General features: G+C 40.3%; 1 protein-coding gene across 3 annotated transcripts in view; it reads left to right on the forward strand.

Annotated features, from left to right (window-relative positions):
- The window catches only part of ptpn12 (protein tyrosine phosphatase non-receptor type 12), a 62,685-nt gene that overhangs the window by 23,099 nt on the left and 16,456 nt on the right, over positions 1–23,130 (forward strand). For all 3 annotated transcript variants that reach the window (XM_088644976.1, XM_088644978.1, XM_088644977.1), the window contains exons 2-12: positions 10,681–10,789; positions 11,275–11,351; positions 12,881–12,976; positions 13,489–13,527; positions 14,089–14,160; positions 15,809–15,868; positions 15,997–16,139; positions 16,941–17,007; positions 18,641–18,718; positions 18,813–18,911; positions 21,600–21,685. In XM_088644976.1, the coding sequence (XP_088501102.1) occupies positions 10,681–10,789; positions 11,275–11,351; positions 12,881–12,976; positions 13,489–13,527; positions 14,089–14,160; positions 15,809–15,868; positions 15,997–16,139; positions 16,941–17,007; positions 18,641–18,718; positions 18,813–18,911; positions 21,600–21,685 (926 nt within the window). The remainder of the gene's footprint in view (positions 1–10,680; positions 10,790–11,274; positions 11,352–12,880; positions 12,977–13,488; positions 13,528–14,088; positions 14,161–15,808; positions 15,869–15,996; positions 16,140–16,940; positions 17,008–18,640; positions 18,719–18,812; positions 18,912–21,599; positions 21,686–23,130) is intronic.

Raw genomic sequence — 23,130 nt, forward strand, 5'->3', positions numbered from 1 at the left:
AGGAGTCTGTAGGCCTTGCTCAGCCCGGACAGTCTAATTTTCCTACACAAATGTTGCGGTTGAATAAACCGTATAACACGAACAAGAGGGCACAAGTACAGTAGGAGGCATAAAGACTGGGAACGGGAGGCATTTCTTTACCCACAGGGTAGTGGCAGTCTGAAACAAATTATCCAGCCATATTGTTGAGACTGTTACCCTGAATGGTTTCAAGAATCAGCCTGATGGGGCCAATTAACTACTAACTACAAAGTGGGCCAAATGACTACCCTTTGGGTAAAGACAGATAATTAACAAAAGAACATTCCATTTGTCGAAAAATAGTTCACAGCTTCCACCTTCTAAAAAGATTCATATAATGCAACATCCACAAGTATCTAAAGCCTAAGTTTTATTTATGGAATCTTCACTGCACAACAGGAGGTTCCTAGAGTCCATTTTTGCTTATCAATATTTTGAATATACTGAAGATATTTTTATATAACCATGTAAATACTCTAACAACTAACACAGAAGTAATTATTTTACTATTCACGTGGATGAGTAATAAATGAGATGTTAACCTTTAATCCCTCTAGAATGTGTAAACCATGAGTAATGAGAATGTGCTGTTAAAGCTCTTACTCATAAATTCGCGCTTATCTCTACTCTTAATCGGAAAACTCATGAGACACCGGGCCACCCCAGCTTGTAAGACTGTAGCCGTGAGAGCCATGTTGAGCTGACTGGCTGAGGTTCTGCCCCGACTCGTCTCCAGTTTGGTTCAGCATCTTTAACCGTCTGATCCGCGTGCCACTGAGCCCCTCTGCCACTGTGTGCCAAGCCTAACCACAGCCTTCAGCAGCACGTCGGCAGGCTGGAGAGACGCCGACAAGACACCCTCCGCTCCCGTGGGTTTTCAACCATTTCTAAACATGGTGGTGAGATTGGGGGGGAGGCGGCAGGCGGTACGTCCCATCACTAGAAATGATTTTTTTCCCCTCTGTTCTCCCTCAACTCATTTGTTCTTTAGTAATTTGAGTGAAAAGAAATTTTAGTTTAAAAAAAACCCCGTCAGTTTAGGCTTGTTGTACTGCTTGTTAGTGGTGACATCGCTTCTTTCCAGTTCTCAAAGAAACAACATTTTTGCTCTTGAAAAGTTTTCAGATGTGGTTCATTATAAAGTTTGGTGACAGGCTTTTATCTCCTGCTTTGTTCTCTCGTGGCGTCGGCAGGCAGTTGGGTTGAAGTCGACAGTGAATGTATGTTTGCAGAGCTACTGTGCTGACCTGTTCCTGCTGCCCTTGACACATGTCTGTTGCTCCTCTGAAAACTGGTCCAGCTATCGCTGCCACTTAATGCTTGTCCTGTAATCCTTGCTCAGTTTCCATGGAAACCCCTTCCAGACAACCGTTAGGGAGAATGAAGTGAGAGGCCAGTAAACAGAAGAGAAGCAGAAGCAAAACTTGACTTATTTTGTGCGTTTAAAAAGAAATAAGTGCTTATTTATGTTATTTAATGTGAGGGAAGATGTGCGAAAGGGTAAGGTAGTTGACAAAATTACCTACTAGTGCAAGATTCCCTCAGAAGGCTGGTTTTGGATGATCTTGTCCCAAGATGAGCTCCGGTTAAAATAAAATAAAAAATCAGCATTAAAGAGGAAAAAAAACATGCATTGTTTCAGTAAGGTGAGTGTTGAAAATGGGGTTCAACAATCATATCAACACGTAAATGTAAGAAAACAAGCCCGGATGATGTAACTGAAGTGAAAGATTCAGGCTACGGTTCTTAGTATTAGGAAGCTGGCCTGTTAACAAGGTGCTACATCTATTGAAAGGTTTTAAAGTCTTCTGGAGGGGGAAGAGGTCCCCAAAACTGGTGCCAGTAAACTCCAGATCGGGGTGTAATGTAAACTCCTGCCCTATGAATTTCAGTAACAAGGTATGAGATATGAAAAATGTGAAATAGGTCTATTTTTGTCTGGTTTATTATGGTTTGGGGGGTGTACGTTATATTGTATTACTGAGGGGATGTAGATGTCAAAGATAGGCTTTGTGCAGAACAGTGCTGTCACAGCTAAATTGGGCAATCTGTTACAAAAGCAAGGCAGAACATTTATTGGTAGTATTTTCCATGTCGAGCTGTTATAATAAATTTTGGAGACTTATTGGAAAAATGTTGTGGTAGATATGGGTTTTATATGATTTTACAGCTGATATTTATAATGATGTGCATGTCTGAAATATACGGAGTGTACATTTACTTTCTGTGATGAGTAAAGAGTTCTTGCAGAGAGACTGCATCACAATGGCAATCACACCTTTATTGTGTAAGGTTTTATTGAAGCAAAAATCCCATTCTCTTTCACATGCGGTGCACATCAAATTTAAAAATACGCTGTGTTTTTAGCACTTGGGTTTTATTTGGAGAGTCAATTTAACAGTGGTAAATAACAGTGAGTGGAACAACTTACGTTTCAGATTAATGAACGTCACAAAAATACACTTTGCTGGAACCAGCTGAAAAGTCATTACTTGCTTTCATTTTAAAAGATTTGATGCACAAGATCAGGGCATCAAAAAAGTGTCCATCTTATTTAGAAAGGTAAGAGGATGACTCAAATGATTTGTATTGATTGCTTGAAAATATTAATAATACTGATGCTGCCTCCTGCCACACAAGACTTTCATTAAGCAGGCAAATTACACGATAAATAATGTCAATATGGGCTGAAAAGATGTTTAAAGGTCTTGTTTCTACACGAATTAGCAAACATTAGGGAATTCAAGTCAGTTTCCCTGATTTCTTTTAGTTCCTAGTGTGTGCATTTGGTTTCCTTTCTAATCTTGTGGAGCACTGATTTAGGAAAGATGAAGATTTCAAGGTTTCACCCCACAGAGCCAGACATGTATAGGAGGATCCAAGAAGTGACAATCCAGTTCAGTGAAGATTTGAAATGAGTTTTAATTTGTTACAAAAAGGCTGTTTTTTCTACATACAAAGTACATCTTCTTGTAATGCTCTGCCTTAAACCTTTTACAAGGAGTTTTTATAATCTGAGTACAGCCCCTATCACTGTCTAGCATTACCATGAATGGGTGTTTAGTACATTGCAGTGTATTAGAACAGTGTATTAGCACAGATTTCCACACATGGCACAATGGTTATTTTTTTACCACGGTTGTTGCCCCTTTTTAGTTTAAAAAAAGTCACCAACAAGAGATGTTTGTCTCCCTGCAAAAGGCACATTTAGAATGATTTTTTTCCAAACAACAGATCATATCAAATTTTACATAAGATAGGAGGTCCATCCAAGCAATATCATTAATTTAGAACCACGAATGACTGAACACTACTTTGCAAAAACACTTGTCTCGTATAACACAAATGACATCCAAATATACAGGCTTATGACATCAATTAAGAGCAATGGCAGAGGTTTTCCTCTCTTTACCCGAGTGTAAGTCTTCTCAGGGGTGCACCAGTAAATTACTAAAAGTTACACAAGCATCTTCTAATTATTCTTTTTTTTACTGCAAAGACCTGCTAGACCCTGGCCTCTTTCGAGACGCAGGTGGCTGCTCCTTCCTGGCTTTCCTGTTATTCGTCATCTCCAGGCCCACAGAACAAAGCAAGTCCATTCAACAATGAGCCATGCGTCAGAAAACCAAGGAAGGAGCAGCCTGCTCCGGGCGCAGTTCCACGACAAGAGGGCAGGTTCCCTCATACCTCCCCGTGTTGCCCATGAGGAGGCAGCACTGGAGCTTCTCAAACTCCTGGGAAGGGGAGCAAAGTTCTGGGATTTGTCCTTGTCACTCTTCCAGTGATTGTCGACGTTTGCAGGCCTTTTTGATGTTTAACCATGTAGCAAATGTCCCAAGTGCTCCCATTTTCTTTCTCCTTAACCACAAATGTGAACTCTGTGTAGTGATGGCAAATGTGGGCGAAGTGGAAGCTTATCCTTTTGTTTCGTAAACAATTTTCAGCTTGCGCCGTTCTTCCGCATGTTTAAATCCAGGGCCGCCAAGTCAAAAGCAAGCCACTCATTGAAACGTCTAGACGAGGGCGGTTAAACCAAAAGGTCTGCAGGCTGGGTCGGGGTTGCCGGGTGGGTTTTGTTGGCCCATATGGGATTCGGTCTGTGCATTCTTCATGTCTGCATAGCCCACACACGAAGAAGACACACTTGGTGATGTTACTGTAGCAGTCTGCACCGCAAACATAGTCCCCGAGTCCCTCTTTTCAATGGCAGAGCCGCTGTTTGATCGTGTCACAGATCTCATTTGACAGGGGCATGTCTTTGCAGTTGTGAAAAACAAAAAAAAGATATCTTGAGACCTGTGTGCACATTTCCTCTAACCTCCTCCTCAAACTTTTGTCGCAGGCTCGGTGACTGATTCATCATGAGTCTCACTTGAGATGTACGTAGTGGATTTTCGTGATCTTAGCAGATTTTTGAACAGTAATAAAGGCTTGTGATTATTGAAGAAAAAAAATGTTCAGTGTTTCAAGAGTAGTGGAGACTTTGATATTTCATCGCAGAAGTGAATGGAAAGCCAATGTGCTTGATTTCTCCAACAGGTGCTGGGCGTTAGTCTTATCAGCCCCTCAGGCAGAGTTTACAGGTTATGGGGATCACTAACCTCGTATCCTGTAAAAGTCTCATTTCAATCCTGCAATTACCACCTGATATACACCCATCCCCCAGTTTAGTAAAGTGGGTGATCTGTACTTCAAAAACTGTTTGAAATGTGAAATTACCTATAACAAATAAGATAAAAAAAACAACTTCCCATAAAACTTTACTTGTAAAAAGATTTAGTCATTCCTCAGGTCTTGAAAAACACATCTTGTAACAGTCGTTGCCTTAAGAGTTCTGAATTGTCTAAATAACGACTGTAGAATTTTGTGATAATTATGCCATTTAATTTAGTGCAGTAGGTAAGTTGAAATATTTTTGTGAATTGAAGATATGTCCAGCTCAACTTCAAAGCACTGCAGGTGGCGTTCGACAACTTTTTAATCCTTTCTATCACTTCACGTTTTACAGTTAAATAAATGTTTTCCTTATTTTCTTTCTTTTGGAACACTTCAAAAACTGGCAACACATTTTTCTGGCATGTTAAAAATAAGGAGGATGTTCAGCAATAAATATTGCTAAGTAAGCAAGATCACAAGGGAACCTGCTAAAAAAGGAAGTGCCTTTTTTGTGTACAGAAAATGACTTGGTACAGCAAAAAATGGCTATTAGAATTTATGATTTGTTATAGCAGAAACTCCTATAAAACAAGCATTTGTATAGTGAGTGATGGGTATATTGTTGCTTATGTATTATCACCAGTTATTGAAAATGATTATCCTATCTTTTTCAGCAGAACATTGGTTTGTGTAGTGTACAATAATCATAACTGTGATGCTTCAAATTACAATTAATAACAATAGAAAGCATCCCATACTCAGAGGGTAATGTGTAAATTCTGCTAATCTGACAAGACTGCTAGCTTCATTCCAAAGGGAAATGTGTTGTGAAATAAATGCCAGAAATACACAACACTCCAAATAAATAAACTGTGCAGTTGTTGTGCCTGATATTTTGGTAGCTATACAGTCTATTCAATGTGCCCTACCATGAGTTTGATACCCCTGATCTACATGCTCCATGGCAAGTGTGTGGTGGTCTTTTTTTCCTTCCTCCTTTTCCTATCTTTCTCTCTATGTCAGGCCTGTAATCCCCCTGCACTGCTCTCATCTATGGTTAAGGGAAGATGCGACTTCCTGAGTTGTTTGCACGGTCTTGAGCGTTTTGTGTGTGGGACCTTAAAGGTTATTACGCAGCATAGAGGGGACGCTGGACAGGTTGCCATTGATCCCTGTGAGCGCAGCTCTGTACTGACTTGAAACTCCTGCCCAGATCCTCACGCTTGGACCAGCCCACAGGTTCGTCTGTTGTACTCAACCATGAGCCTATCATTCTGCTTGTCTGAGTGACACTAGCCAATGTCCATGAGGGTGCTCTGAGCAAAATCTTGGTTTGTCCTTAAACTAGACTTGGCTCCGCTGGTGCCAAGTCCCAATGAGGTTGCTTGGTGTTATTGGTTATCTTTATAATGCGTGTGCATGTGTGTGTGTATATGTGCATATATATTGATGTACAGTATATGGTGTATATTAATTGATCTTAAATTCGGTTTTCAGCAGTTTTCTTCTTACTACTCGCAGTTTGTCCAAACACACTTTTGCTGTGCGAGTTGGAGGGTAGTGTGAAGCTTCAGAGATCCTTGAGAACATGCCGTTCTCTGCGCGATAGAGCTGTCATACTAGTGGTACAGTAAATTTGTTTCAAGGATTGGATATCCGCAAACTTAATTTCCCTCTGTTGATAAGAGTTTTGTTGTCAAAGAAGTTGTAGTGTATTGTATTGTTTCAGAAATTCAGAAATTGTTTTTTTCAAATTGAGCAGGGAACAAATCTGCTTTACAAGTACCGTAATAAATTATTTCCTGTTAGAAATTACATAACCACTCTGGTTGGTTGCTGTTTGATTATATTTTTTTAATTTTTGTTACAGTATGTAAAGAATTAAGTGAGATAGTGCACTGGTGTGGTGATTACCATAGCAATGGAGTGTTTAGCATAGCAAACAGCTGGTTGAAAACAAATGCAGAATGTGACCAAGTGACCCAGAAAAACACAAAATAATCCACCTGAACAAATTGTGTGTATGAAAAACAGGATTAAGTAGCTGAAGGAAGCTGAGTGCAGAGATTCTAATACCATATTTTGATGGACTTATATCCAGTCCCTTTAAAAATGCAACTTCTTTCACCTGTGTGTATATTTAATTTGTTTTTTTCTTTGTACATTTGATCTAAAATTAAATAAGTTTCATTGAAAATTATTGACAGTAGACAAAGTATAGGAGAAATGTATAACTTTCTCAAGAATTCTGCTGAAAATCTTTGTTAAAATATCTCCTTTTAAGTTAAAATGGTTTTAGGGCACTGTTTAGACACTTTTGCTCATCCTTTCTCTCAGGAATAATTTTTTCCACTTTTTGCTGATGCAACTTTTCGGTTTTAAAAAATGTCCAAAACAGAGACTCATTTAGAGATTTCTTTCCTATAGAAGGAAGTACAGCTAGGTTATATTTTGTTCTTTCTGAAAACCCGACAGCACGGTGCAGTGTGTGAATAGTCTCGGTTCACGTCTGTGAGTAGCTGCATTTTGTTTTTCATTCTAAAGACATTAAACTACTGACGGTCTCCAATAATGAGAAATGTATCAAGCTGTACAGCAGAGCTCCATATTCCAAAAAATGGTAGCTGGCTGTCTGTATTTCTAAAATCAGATGGGCAGTGCTTTCTCAACACTTTCATCTTGGAGAAATAAGAAACCTCCTGCTGTAGGTCTAGCATTCCTGACGGGCTAATGGCATTTCTTCTCCGTTACCCACCACGACTGATCAGTAGGAAGTGCTAGTTTTGTTTTTCTTGATCCCCAGTGTTCATGAAAAGATTGTGAATTTGAAGCCCAGTAAGCAAGCTCTTGCAGGCGTTCTCTTGTTATGGCGCCTCTGAATACTGTGGTATTGCAATTTGCTGATGAACAGCTTTGATTTCTCTCTGCCCTTCCACAGTTACGCAAAACTCTCTGCAAAGGACAAAATATTATAGATAGCATTGACAGGAACTTCTGTCCTAAAACCTCTATACAGCCCTTACCACACAGACAGTCTCTGAAACACATTCATTTCCTGTGTCACACACCCTCCCCTCCACAGTGGGAGACCGAGTTGAGTCGGAGCGGGTTTGCACACTGGTGGCCTGATTCAGTTGTCTGTTTCTCGTGCATTCTGAAATGCCTCTTACGAGCTCTTCCAACTTTTTTTTTTATAAGAGGAGCACTAAAAAGAAATGGTGTTAGTGGACCATGAGTAAGTACAGACAAAAAGAATCTATCTGCTGAGACATTAACATCCTCTCAGAAGCCTGGAGGCTGAGACCATTTCCAGTTCAGGGAAGAAACCCAACCTGGAACCCCAGACAGGCCATTTCTGCTGGGCTTTTTTGCATTCCTCTTGCAATGTGCTTTTTTTGCATCTGATCTTTTAACAAAGGAAGTTAAACCCTGTTTAACTGCAAGAGTCATGGAAAAAATGCCTACTTGCTTGAACTTTGGTGAACAGAGAAACATACAGAACAGTAAAACATACAGAACTTACTAATAATTGAATCATCTGTTATTTTGTCATTTTTTGTAAGCTTGGCAGCGCTGTATATAAGATAGAATGTGGTGAAGACTTCCACCACCAGTCTGTGATACTGTATGTTCATTAGGCTGTTTTTTTCCCCTGTGGCTATAGAAATGAAAGGGTCTAGATGGAAGCAGGAGACTCGAATCTCAACGCGCATTAGAATCTTTAACACATTCTCTCCTTTGAGTTCTCTCTTTCTCTAATCCATTTCAAGAGAGCTGCAGGGTGATGTCCTTTAGAAATACTGCGAATGAAACGACGACAAAAAGCTCGGAGCAGGAACCTGGGGGATTAAGCTTGCTCCTCAGGAGGTGTACAGCAGCAGTGCGAGTCTGTGGGACGCGCTGTGCGTATTGAGGCATGATTTCAGCTCCTCAGTGCTGGCCAGGACAGCCCCGGCTCCATTGAAACGCTAATACAGTTCCCTGCTCTATTCAAGGCAGAGCCCGCACTCTGCAAAGGACCCCTATTGTGCTCGATTCTTTTGGGGCCGTGTTTAAAGACCGAAATGCAGCCCATTACGGACTTGTCTGGTACCTATAAAATGTGCATTAACTCCTTCTGTGGGCCTTGGGTATTTTATTAGCTTGAGTTTTCACCTTCTCGGTGTACAAGGCTATAGTAGATCTCCATAGTGCAAACAGCGTAGGACTATACATAGTATGAATTATTCCCCCTTCTCGTTTCCCCACTGAGTGAAATTGGCTAGGTCAGTGTAACAAAACATGGAATCGCTCAAATTGGCTTTTTAATTGTTCGTCAGATAATGGCTTTGAACCATAGAGGCAATGAAAAGGTGCATTCGTTTTTTTTTTGCAACGTAACAGTCCTTTTCCTGTTTAAAGTGTGAGGGTTAAGCTGTGGATTGATGAGTGTGAACTCACCATTGTGATTAAACTCCTCTCAGTGCTCTGCAGGGTTAATGTACGTGCCTGAGTACAGTACTCAGTGCCTGAGTGAAATACAATTTTGTAAGTGCATCTGTCTATGCATAAAGCACTAGCCAGCCTATTTATTTTTACTGTTGCAGAAAAATGTAACATTGTTTAAATCCTTTTTTAAATCCATTTAATAATTCAAGGATGTTTGATTTGGTCATGAAATGCTAAGTAAAGACATAACTGCTGGTGCCAGGAATTCCTATTTAAAGAAGGGTACGATGGTTTTTCAGTGTTCAGCTAAAGGTTTTCTGTATTTTCTATATATACATTGAGCACAGACCCTTGGCCAGAAGTATATACTGTTCAGGCTGTTAAATCACTGGCAGAACAAATGAGGGTTCTTGCTATATCTTGTGATGTTTTATGAGAGCTGCTGAAGCTTATCCATAGCAGTGCTGAATGATGGTCTGTGAGTTTTGAGATTTTTAGAATTCATTGATTCAATGAAACCTTTGAGTGAAAAATCTGAAAAAACTTTAGAAAAGCAAAAAGCTCTAAAGCACAATGACATTACTATTCTTTTTCTTTAAACACTAGCTTTCCTTAAGCCAATCGGCTCTTTAAACTAGGTGTTGGAGCCCAAAATGAGCCCGTGTTCCTGGAGTCTCACAGCATGGGGGAGAGGCAGGTGTGAACCTGTGTTACTTGCTGAGGTGTGTTAACAAGCTATGCGTGTCAACATCTAGCGTTGGCGGGTGTTGGAGAGTAATGAAGTCCGTCCCCCCACGCCTACAAAATAGCTGGTGAGGAGGGGGCTATTTTATGGATCCTTTTGCTAGAAAAGTTCAGGAATCCATGCCTTAAGATTTTAATAAAAATTGAATTATAATACTTAAAGGTCTTCAAACACCAGCTACACGATACATGTATATCTACCTGAATGCAGTGTGGACTTCACCACAGCAGAACATTTTTGTCTTTTACATCTGCTTGGTATTTTTTTCAAAAGGAAGAGAAGAATAAATGTAGCACAGGCCTTGGAGAGCACAACGCCCACATCAGTCAGCTCTGAGAAAGGATACGGTGTGGGGCGGAAAGTGTAGAAATATTGTGAGATTGTCTTGAGGAAGAAGCTGATGAGCTCTAACATTCATAGTTCAGTACGAGCGACCAGTGTACTGTGCTTTTTTTAAATGTTTTACTATTCCTGTATTGACATTAGTGAAAACCATTGAGAGTTGCATCCATTTCCGGTTTGTGGTGTACAGACACAAAAAAGACTAAGTTTAGTGGGGTTTTTTTTACCAGTATAGCTGAAAATGGGAAGTGAATCCCACTAAAATTTGATCTTGTTCATTTAAGTAAAAAAGAAAAAATTGTGACCTTTAGCTCTGTGCTTAAAGAGCGGTTTGTTCACTCGTGATGAATGGGCTCCACCAGGGTCTGTTTTCTCTGCAGTGACTGTTCTGTTATTATTGTCTGTCATGTGTTACATCTGGTTAAATTTAAGGAAAACGCTTTATTGTGCAGTTTGGTTTTAATATTTCTTTGTTCTTAATTTCACAGAAATTGCGGAGGTTATCCACCAAATACAGAACAGAAAAAATCTATCCCACTAATGTTGGAGAAAGAGAAGAAAATGTCAAAAAGAACAGATATAAAGACATACTGCCATGTGAGTACCCCTTCCCCGGATTTAGTCCTGCTGATTTCAAATAGGAGTTTGAGATGTTCTTAAGGCCCGTGGTGGGAGCTACTGAAGCATGCAGACTGCCTGACTTCGAAGAAACCTTGATGTTGAACATGCTTTAGCTTCTTCAGGTCAGGTTTTCAAGAGAGGCTGTTGGAAACGCCTGGCTTTTCATTACACTGCCAGGGCAAGTACGTTGTGTTTGAGGGTATGACTGTGGCTCAGACTTGAGCATCCTTTGAGGCTAGTTCTCTAGGCAACAGCTTCAAAAGAAACTTCAGGCCATTGCAGTTTGGGTCTTGCCAGCACTCGGACTAATGTGAAAACTGTTTCTCTGCAATAAGATTTCAATAATGCCACCTGTCTTTCTGCTTCCTGTAGCCAAAAAAAAAGATAAAGGGCTCTCTATTTCGTGAGTGATCTGTTTCGGTTTAATGATTGTTTTCTTTTCTTTTTTTTTCTCCCCACAGTTGACCACAGCAGAGTAAAAGTAACATTAAAAACCTCCACTCAGGACACGGATTACATCAATGCAAATTTTATTAAGGTGCAGTCCTATCAATGTAGCACTGTCTTTCATATTTCATGCTGCAGTGCAGTCCCCTATCCGTTCTGTTATCTGTCTTTGTTTTGTTCGTGGAATGGGGGGCTTAGTGACTTCCACACAATGTTTTAGATTGAGTTGAGGGGGGGATAAAGAAGCGTGAGACAACGTGTTGTCTTTGAGCAGGTGCCTGCTACGAAAGCATTCGTAGGCAGAATCGTGTTGGTTTTAGGTCTTGCAGTCGGTTTGACAGTTTGAAATCAAAATCTGTAAAAAGTGAATCAAAAGACCGTTAAACCCCTCGAAGCCCTAGAGACTGGACCTCGGTAAAATGTGGTTTTCATTTTGACTCTTAGGCTTTTCTGGGATTCCTGTGAACTTAAAGTAGCTCAAAGCCTAGCGACGGTGATTTGACAGGAAGAGAGTGTGTTGCTTTCACGGGCTGTTTTCATCTCTCGTGCTCTAGAGTTCATGGTGGCACAGTGGTTGACATTGCTGCCTCACAGCACTAGGACCCTGGGTCCAATTCCAGACCGGGGTGTTGTCTGCATGGAGTTTTTATGTTCTCCCCATATTCGCGTGGGTTTCCTCCAGGTGCCCCGGTTTTCTCCCACAGTCCAAAAACATAAGGGTAGATTAATTGCTTTTGGAAAAATCGGCCCTAGGTGTGAGTGTGTGCATGTCTGTGGTTGTCTGTGTGTGCCCTGCGGTGGACTGGTGTCCCATCCAGGTCAAACCTGCCTTGTGCCTACTCCTTGCCCGGATGGGCTCCGGCTCTCCGGCTCTCCTGCCACCCTGGATTGGAAGAAGGGGTTAGAAAATGGATGGATGCTTTAAAGTTGAATTTTCTTGTTTCTTTACTGCAGAATCCCAACAGGCGAGTGTTTTTTATGGTATATTTATGTGCTGCATCAAGAAAACAGACAGCTATGCTTATGCTTAGGTTTTTTTGGGATGGTATGGTTGTTGCATTGGAGGGCAGGTTAGTTACCTCTTTTGGGATGTATGCGAATGCAGAGAGTTCCTTGGATGTCAAGTATATAGCGGATTTAACAAGCAGCAGAGTCATCGTCTTCTGTCCCACTTCAAGGAACTAGGAACATGTTAATCCTCTCACTTGCATTCCTCTGTAATTGAGCAAAGGACACTTAGCATCTCCTCGATGACATCTGACCATCTAACATCTGACAGGAATGATTACTTGTTATAACTCACTTTTGCTAAAGTTGGTGTTTTATTTTTATGGATCTTTAGTATTTTTTGCCAGCTCCAAAATAGAAGGTCAACAGTTAATTACTGTGAATTAAATACATGACTATGAGTTCATGAGTGTGGTGAAATGTACTCCTTCTTTTTTAGGAAAAGGGAACATGTTTTCACTGTAGTCTGAATCATATCGGTATAGTAGAATGAAGTGAGCTCATAAATATGTAGCAACATTGCCAGTTAAAGTTTATCTCAGAGGAGGTCAAATTCTTGTTGCTGTAGCACTTGGTGCTTCCTGATCTGAAGTCTTTCCCTCTGATTTTCAGGGTATGCATGGGCCAGAGGCCTACATTGCCACCCAGGGACCGCTAGCTAACACCCTCATAGATTTCTGGAGGATGATCTGGGAATACAAAGTTGCTGTAAGTAGTCATCACTGTCAGAAACAGATGGCTAATGGTTTCAAAACTGTCAGACCAGGATTTGCTGCATTTACCGTATTCATAGTGTTTTTAATCTGATTTGGGGAAATAAAAAATTTAAACCTGTTCATACAGGTTTTACTGTGCAGTTGTTTTCAAAATGATTGCAATAGGTGACAACATGTATCAGTCCTACACATATTGAACAGTGACCTACAAGTCCTTTTGTGAAAATAGTTTAATAAACTTCGAAGTACATCAGTCACCATTAATAGTTGTGCGGTATTACAATTTGCAATATGTCTGCAAAAGCCAGTTAACTTGTCCCAAGCTCTGTTTATATATACTGCATATATTAATATCAGCAGTTTGTGTTTCTAATGTTTTCCTATTTTAAAACACTTGGTTCGGTCGGGTCTTTGTATGTAATACAACAATCAAATGGTTCAATTACCTGTGCAAAATGTCACATCTGAAGTTCATTGTTTTTTCCTGTCTTCCACTATTTTTAGGTAATTGTTATGGCTTGTCGAGAGTTTGAGATGGGAAGGGTAAGATGGTTCAGCTTAATTGGTTCTTTCAATGTTTGTTCTTTTTGGGGTTTATTTTTTTGTTTATTTTCTTTGTGCCATTTCTCAATCAGAGGTAACTGTAGGTATCATGTGTGGTACTGATTCAGTGAGCTGGAGGTTCTTGTGTCATGAAAATATGTAACACTGTGTTTGAGGTTGGCAATATCTTTAGGTTAGAAAGTACCTGAGTTTTTTACATTTTCCTAAGCTTGAGAAGACAGTATACAGTATCAATGGTGTATATCCCAGACTGGAGATAACCTAAGGTTAGACATTGTCTGTAGAGGTAATCCTTAGCCATAATATATATGGGTTTCACTCAGGTCTAATGTAAACCAGAAATACACTTAACATATTTTACTTGATTGTACTGTTATTAAGTGCTTATACTTCTAAAGAAGACATAAAACATTTTTCATAACTTAGTTTGTAATCAAGCTAGACTTGTGCATTGTACCCATAAATGATCAAAAATGTATTCTAAAAAGTTAAACTTTATGTTCCATCAGTGTTTTATTTTAAAAATTGTTTTCTCTACAGAAAAAGTGTGAACGTTACTATCCCCTGTTTGGTGACGAGCCTATGTCTTTTGGACCATTTAAGATCTCATGTGTAAGTGTGTTTCATCCCTTTATTTTCCATTTAGCCACCAGTTTTAGTAAAAATGTTTTCCACTTGACAAACACATGACTAGCTTCCATTTGTGAGTACATGCTCCTAGCCTGTGACTTTCACTATAGATCCTCTGTTGAAGACGGAAGTTAATCAGCATAATGAAATTACTTCTGTCATGTCTCTTCAATAAATGTCAGGGCACCCGCCTTAAAAGACATCGCCATTTTCCTGATGGCATTTTGAATATGTTGCAGTTACGAGTGTTTAGTTTATTTTCTCTGTGTAGTTATAGTGCCAGGTGGGAGATGATGATATTGATACTGGAACTGTGAAAAAGAATGAACAACAATGATTTTTCTCTCCTCCACGCTGTACACAGCCTAGTGTCGCTGAAGCCAAAACAGTGCCCCGATTGCAGCGCTTGATGTTTGAAGTGCTCCTACTTAATTGCTGCAATACTTACAAAAGAACTTGACGCAATGGAATTACTTAATGTTTATTCTTTTTAGCCGATGCAGCGCATTATTCTGTGGAAAATCAATAGCTGAGATTTTTTTAGATAGTTATTTTATGCAAGAAGTGTTACAGCTGCATTATTGAAGGGCTTTTTTCCCATTTATTATGCTCTTAAAGCCCTTTCATCAGTGGCAGATTTACAGGCAGAGGGAAGTTCAGTGCCCCCGTTAACTAAGGTGGCAGTCTGAGAGTTCAGTATCCAGTGGGTAAACGCGTTTATTAAATCAGACAATATAAAATCATTCTGCTCTGTATATTATCATAATTCGCTATCTGTTTTAGCTGTTGTAAAGACAGTTTCCTTGCAAAAGATAAATGGCTTGATTGAGCCATACTGGGGTGTCTAGACACCATGTTAAAATGATGGAATCATGTGACTTGCGTGGAAATGTGAGAGAAGCTTGATGCAAACTGAAACTTGCTAAGAAAAGTCAAGCAGTGCTAGTGCCTGCATTCATATCCCCTTTTGCTGCCTTATATGATGAATTTGTGAGGTTTTCTACTGACTAATGACAGAAAAGATTCATTCTGGATAAGCACATGACACTGAAAACATGAATAGTTTTGGTATTGGTCTTTAGTTTGACTAAACCAAAGTAAATGTGAATAAAACATGTTTAATATTTAAACCTGGCGAAGTTTGTGGAGTCTACACGGGCATACTCAGCCATAAGCTCGCCTTTCTTTCGGTGAAATTTGGATACTACAGTGCTTTTTATTTGTAATTATTGTGGGACTGTTTAGTTGAATGAATTCTGGAAAGCTGAGCCCCGAATTGATTGATCAGAATTTGTGCTGTAATTATTGATGGCAATTTTGACTGTTAACAGTCAAAATCAATGAATAGCAAAGCGGGCACGGAAGTTCTATACGTAAATCATTTTTTTACCTTCTCTTACAAGCAAAATTAGTTTCACTTTGTCCTCACCTTTCCAGATTCAGCTACCATCTTGGCTTCTATTGTGAACAGATTTCATTAACAGTGGTTTCCTATGTTGAATTAAACTTTTCCTGCCATACTGATGTGGTCTAATGTTAATAAAGAATTCAGGTTACAGGTGAACACTTTGCACTGTTTAAAGACAAAAGATTGCTATTTTCAGGACTGTCATCCCTTTGCTTGTTTTAGGAGGCAGAAGAAGCTCGAACAGATTACTACATAAGAACTCTTATAGCCGAGTTTCAGAATGTGAGTATTTCCTTTCCTTTGTCCTCTTTAAATCTGCTGCAAATGCCTGTTTTGTGTTTGTGTTGTGACAGCAGGATTTGGGGTAGGAGGCACAGGAGTTTGACTTGTTGTACTTTCTTTCTCCGAAGGAAACTCGTAGAATACACCAATTTCATTATATCAACTGGCCGGATCACGATGTCCCATCATCATTTGACTCCATCCTAGACATGATCAGTTTTATGCGAGAGTACCAGGAGCATGAAGATGTGCCTATCTGTGTTCACTGCAGGTGAGAGTCTCTCATTCCTGTCGGGATTACTACTTTTCAGCACAAGTGCACAAGCCTGTTGGACGCTGTCTGGCTGTTTTCTGCCACAGCTTAACTGTTTAATTCTTGAAGTCTGACACTCAAACCTTGCCTGATCTTATAACTGTCATTTTTGTGCTATCATGGCATAAAATGTCCTTGGTCCATTCTGGATAAAGACGTTAAATGTGATAAGTTTTCAAACTTAAATTTGAAATGTGTAGCTCCATAGATGTTAAGTTGACCATGTGGCTGTGTAATGAGTTTCATCAGCAAAAACAACTTTACATGTCCTGTTTGTGAAATGAAGCCTAGGCTACAGTCCTTCTGCCAAGAGACTACAGAGATCATTTGTTTCTGAGGCAGTGATGTCATGTCTACTTTAGAAATCGTGTTGTAGCTTAGTGGGCGATTCTTTGAACAAAACCTTTTTGATCTTCAGTTAGTGCCAGGAAGTACTTTGAAGTACCTTCAAGCTAGTGCTCAACCCAGTTGTCTGAGCAATTGAACCCACATGTTCACATGTGTTCTGGAATCCTTGTAAGGAATGTTCAGGTTGTTCCATCGCTTACGAGAATTCCAGTGCTTGAGGTGCTTTGATTAGTATCGTTTCTCTTTGTGACAAGGTGCAGAGGGACTCTTAACACAAAATCATTTGCCCCTAAGCTCACAATTCTCCGTGTGCTGTCCCTCATTTGTGGCTACATGGTCTCCATCAGTGGCTACAGTGGATTCTGATCGGTTGTTTTGTGTTTCGTGACCCTGTTTGTTTTTTGATCCCAGCGCTGGGTGTGGACGAACAGGAGCCATTTGTGCCATTGACTACACGTGGAACTTGCTGAAAGCTGGGGTAAGAATCTGCGTTCGTCGTGGTTTGTCTTTAGACAAATGCCACAAAAATGGAAACTGATGGAGAGAACGATGTTGTTCCTTATTCCTGGTAATCCCTAGATTCACTATTGTCTTTGCACGCCTGAGCAAATTTATCATATCATCATGCTGGCATTGAGTGTGGTGACAGCCCAATGCGGCCTCTTTTTTCTTGTAAACATCTTTGTATTAAAGATGGCAGTTTCTCCGAATCTACATATTTCCTTCTTGTAATTGTTGTAAAGATTAGGAAACGCGCAGAGAGCCTGGGAATAGTATTGGTAGTATAGTGCAGAGCGTGACGGAAGCTAAGGCCTGATGGGAGCTAAAGTTGTTCTTCTCTGTAGGAAAGTTGCGCAACTAGGAAGGATGTGTGCTCTGCCAGATAAATCATGTCAGGGTGCATGTTGGAACCACTGCTTCAATCTTGGGAAAGATTGCACTTTAAAGCATTTGCAAATTTTTGAAGAAACTGACAGTTGTCTTCAGATCAAACAGTATTTAATGTACATGATACAGCTATGCAGTATTTTATGTACAAATAAACTAGGTTCATGTATTTGGCAGCAACTCCCCAGCTGGATGCATGAGTAGCAAATTGAACATCTTCTCTTTTGCCGTGTAAAAGAGAATACTACTATCAGCGTGATGTAGTTCTTATCCCCCAGGCTCCTCTCTGTGCTCCTTTCCAAATCGTGGATTGCAGTTACGTTTTCTCTGTGATGTTGTTCTTTGCTTGTAGCCTAAACCCTGCTAGAACTTTTATGTACGTGAACTTTGTTTGAGGTAGAAGAGCCTCAGGGCCCGACTGGAAGTTTGCAAGTACTAGTGCTATCGCTGGCCTGATACAAGGGTTTTTGTCCTTCGCTGGCAATGAGCTCATGCCGAAAGGATGATGTCGTGAGTGTGCAGTACTTCTGCAGTGCTGGGCTGTTAGAGTGCTCCTGAGTTAGACAGTCTGCAATCCTGGGTTTTCCTCGTAAGCTCCCTTACCCACAGGGCAGGACTGTACTAGCTATTGTTGAACACAGCTAGCACTGTGAACAAACAGAAAAAATAACTGTCTCTGTCTGCCCAGAGTAACATACATTATTTTTTAAGAGCTTTTGATTCAAAGTAGCACTTAATGATTTTGCCAGTTTTACTTTTTTTTTCTTACAATTTTTCTTCTAATCCAGTTAAGGGAACACCATTAAGACTTGTCTTTGAGTTGTGGTTGTGAAGAAATATCGTCTGAGAGGCCTTGCTGCTTTTCATAATAGTGATTACCACATGCACATCAGCCGGAAGATGTATTCTGTAATTTAAAGCAGATGCCTGACAGTAACAAGTCACTAGACTATCCACCAGCATATTCAGCACAGAAAAAAATAGGAACCGGCGAGTTCTGCAGCAATTTTGATTTTCCATGGTGATCCATTGTCTGTGTTTGTATCTCACACAATTCGGGATCAATTATTTTGCACCATATTTTCCTCATATTTGTTACAATTTTTAATCACAGTGATTTTTGTCATGGTGCTGCACTACTGATTCCATACTTTGGCTCATGCAGTACTTGTGCTTGATAAGATGTGAGTGATAAGCGCTTGATCCTCTTCCTTTTGTTCTAGAAAATTCCAGAAGACTTCAACATCTTCCATCTAATTCAGGAGATGAGAACACAGAGGCATTCGGCTGTACAAACCAAGGTAAGCAGTGCAACCAGATTAATTGTGTGTTGGCGTAACTCATAGTGATATGGCAGTGCCCAAGTCTCTCATCGACGTCTCTTTTGCGCTGCAGGAACAGTACGAACTGGTCCATCGAGCCATCGCACAGCTCTTCGAGAAGCAGCTGCAGCAGTACGAAAGCCCAGCAAACTCAGAAATGGCAGATGGCATGGTAAGAGACCTTACTGCTGATTCACAATATGTGTAACCCTCCAGACATCAGACTTCACCATTGAGTTCGGCCAAGGGGAGATTTAAACTGTAATTAGCAATCTTTGCTGATTATGATCGTTTAACTACACCGTTCCCGAGTTTACTGTTGGAAAGCCTCCTGTCAGTTACATCTTCTTTTGAACTGGTATTATTGAGAAGTTTATAGTCAAAATCTGTTTAAAGTGTTTTATGTTGAGTAAAGATCGTAAGCTGCTGTACTGAGTAAAAGTAAAAAAAGATTATAATATGTATAATAAGTAACATCTTCAGTTGTGGGTTATGTGTTCCAAGATGGACTTGACTGATTTTCCTTTATTTAACTTCCTGTCTTTCATAATCCCTGCTAGAAAACTGATCTCCTTTTTCCTTTGGATTCTTGCGATGCACTCTCACTTGGCTTTTGTTTGACCATGCCATGCTGGTTTATTCCAATTGCGATGCATTCTGGTCTCCAAAGCCCAATCTGCTGAAAGTGAAGATGAATTTATGCTGCCAGTTGAAATGAAAAGCGAAACGTTAGCAGTACTTGTTTGTGTCTTGGGCCTCTTGCTCTGTGTTGTGCTCGAGCTCTTCTGAGTCATGCGGCACATTTCTGACGAAGCTCGACTTGTGAATTTTCACGTGTTTAGTGTTTGAAAAGGTCGGTAACAATTCAGATTATATTACTGGGTAACCTGTTTTAAGTGGTTATATGGACTGATAATAGATCATTACTCTTCTCCCTCTTTGTTCCCAGAACAGATATTTTTCTGAATGGTTATTTTGTTATTAGCTGCTTTTGTGCTAGAGGCCACAAGACTGTGTTCTATAACGTGGTTAGGTTTTGCAGGAAGAGCAAGCATTTTGACTTGAGGGGGTTATCTTTGTGAATATGCCATCTAAGATTACCCTCCAGAATGCAGTTCCATAGTAAATCATATCTACATCCTGACAAGCAGAGGTACCCATCTTGGGTCCCGAGGCAGGAGAAAAGTGGAAAGATTCAGACTTGCCTTGAGAAAAAGGGGTTAAAGCACTCCTGTTCTGAAATTAATTTGTCTTAACTATCCCAACAAATGTAGAATCCATTTCTTGTCTGGAATAAAGGCAGGATGTGCTGAGCTATGAAGAACAAAAAAAAGGAACATTACAAGTTGCAGAAAAGCGGCATCTGGCCTGCTGCCACATACAGTCCTGCTTCCTTCACTAAAACCAGAGGATCTCTGACATAATGCTTTCGGAGAGCCTGAGAATAGTCAGGCATCTGGGGAATAATAACCAGCAGGCATTTCGTTCTTTTTTAGAGTTCACTCACTGTTTACTTATTTATTTGAACTCCATTATTCAAGAGCTAAGCACAAGGACAGAACATGTCTGGAACAAGGCCAGAAAGTTGATAAGAAGGCTGGAAGACCTGGGTCTTGTAATCCCAAGAAGAAAAGAAATGCAAATAATTTAAGATTCAGGGTGATTTTTTTGTGCTCAGCTGTTGGTAATTATAATTTACATCAGGTTTTGCCTGATGCTCTGATCTCTAAGCTTCAGTTCCTAGTACCCCCTTCTGAATGAAACGGAAAAAGGAATGCTGAGCACCATGAAGAATTCCACAGGAAGATTAGGAGCAACTTGGAAACAAGTACAAGCACACAGGGAGGGAGAGTGCCTGTTAATCGATCCGTCTGTTGTAGGCTGGTGACAACAAGTACATGATTGCTCGACTCGAGCGGAGTCTGTCTGTTGTCCTGCTGTGAACTGGCTCTCTGGCCTGTGCTGAAGCTCGTGATGCCTTATATCAGGCAAATGTATCCATTTCATTGTGTAGGTGTCAGAATAACATAAGACACCAGAGAGGGTTTCTCACTGAAGAGTATCACTCTGGTGATTGTGTAGAAAACTGGTTCCCCAGTGGTTTCCTAAACTGCTGCTTTGGTGTTTGTCTCTTTTCAATTAGAAAGGGTTTCTGTTTCCTACTTTTCTGGTAAATCATTTTGTATTTGATGAGCTTAGGAAGTTGAAAACATTACTTTCTATTGTATGTAAGTCTTTTGATATTTTTATCATCACAAAGTCATGTCAAGTTGTGATTTTGCAGGATGTCATTAGATTAATTTTCTTAGTTTTTAACCATTATGGTCAAATGACTTTTTTTTTGCAAATCACAGGATAACCCTTTATAATGAATGGGACACAATTTCAAAATGTTTTTATTTATTTTTCATTTCATGTTGGCTTTTATGTCTGACTTATAAAAAGTTTTTCTTTCAAACCATATCTTTGCATTTTCTGTTTTAAGAAGTCACGATTTGAGCAAAGAAAAGTGATGTCTAACCTATTTTTTTCCCCTCAGGATTCTCCAGACAGTGGTGTAAAATTGGTAGAGCACTACCTAGCAGGGATAGGTTTGTCAGGGCACTCTTAATAGAACAAGTCCTTAAAAGTCTTGGGCATCTTGAGTGTAGCATCAATGTTGGTCAGTGCCACTCCTTCAGTCGCTAGTAACACTGCCGTTGCTTGCTGACTGCTGTATGAATGGTTCTGTGGGTGGTCAGAGGGGTTTTTCTGCCTGCTGTCATGCTTCCTGTGCAGTACAAGACATATAATGGAAAGAGATTGTTAAGTGGGTATCAAATACAAAACCCTTCCCAAAATGTGTTTCTGCTTCCCGCAGGATGAAATCAGCCCTGAGAAACCTGACAGGAACTCGGATGAGGAGAAGCTAGACACACCGCCACCCAAACCCCCCCGGATCCGGAGGTACCCTCCTTAATGTCCACTCAAGAGTGAATGAGATCGAGGCGCCCATGTTGCGTCACAGGCTTGAACAAGGTCTTGAAGGATCGAGCACTCGGTCGGAGAGCTTTCTAGAGCACGTGGCACTTTAAAATTCTTAGTTATTGTGCCCGTTTAGGCAATGGGAACAAATAGTGCACTTCATCTTTGAAAACATCTGCCTCCTTGCTGTTCTTCCCCTCCTACTCTTCATTCTATCTTGATGGTTCCTTAAAAGCTTGACCAGTGTGGGTCAGATAAGTGTTTCCAGGAAAGAACGTGCAGATGCTCAGCAGCTGTGCGTTGGACTTGGGGAATTTCAGCTGTGCAAGTGTGGAGGACCAGTGTTTGAAAGGCATGATGACTTGATGAATTCACCTCTTGTGAATATATTGGATAAGAAGCACTGTCATATCGAGATTTTCTTCTGTGTTAAATGCCCTCAGAACAGAAATGTCTTTCTGTTCCTGAGAGCACTGGCCACAGACATGGTCAAAAAAATCCATCATTATCATGTACAGTAAGTGAAATGCAGTTCAGATTGTTTCAGGGGAGGAGGGTTTAGAGCCTCCTGTTAGTGGTCATTCTATGCCTCCTAGGCCTCATCTCATTTGTGCTAGAAAATATGCCATTAGATCTGAATCATTCCAGTATGCGTCTTTGTTGAAGAATTCTTTGGAGATGATTTTACATTTAAAAAGGCAACGTCAATTTTTAAAGGTGATGTTTTGCCAGCAATAAAAGGAAAGAGCATATTTATCTGTTTTCTTGTGTAAATAAATGCTTTGTGCTAGTGGCAAAAAACACTACCAGTGTGAATCACACAACTGACTCTCCATGCTAAAATTTCTTTTCCAATGAATTGTCAAAAGAAACACAGTCAGGAAGTAGTTGGTGGCTTGAATTAAGTTCTGCAAAATAACAGCATTTTCAGCATCCTTTATTCCTGGATTCCTGTTGTAAACCAGCTACCTGAACATCTTTCTCCTCGTCATGTGAAATGTGAGGTCAGTGAGAGTCATTAGTGTGCACTTGAACTGCCTCATCCCTTTTTGACATACAGTAACTCTGTCCCTGATCTGTCAAGGTGCTGGGTGAGGGTCATTTTTGGGGTCATTGTCAAACAGACCACATTGTACTGGCTGCCGTCTGAGGCTTACATTCAGGAAACACGTTTTTTCTGAAGTGGCTAAGGTCTTCGGTTATATTTAGGTTGTGGCAAGTGATTCTCTCTTTGACCACATGTGTCATCGTCTGGTACAGTGCCATCCACACTTGCAGGGGGATTAAGCAGGTTGTCAATTATCTTTCATTGCACCAAGCATTGACAACCTGCACACAGGCTTGCTTTTACTCTGCTCTTCTTCCACTGTGTTCTGGAGAATGATCACTTGTGATGTGCAGGTAGTGTCCTTCTGTGCCTTGTATGT

This window comes from Lepisosteus platostomus, chromosome 9 (genome assembly GCF_059453375.1).
Source record: "Lepisosteus platostomus isolate fLepPlt1 chromosome 9, fLepPlt1.hap1, whole genome shotgun sequence".
NCBI lineage: Eukaryota > Metazoa > Chordata > Actinopteri > Semionotiformes > Lepisosteidae > Lepisosteus > Lepisosteus platostomus.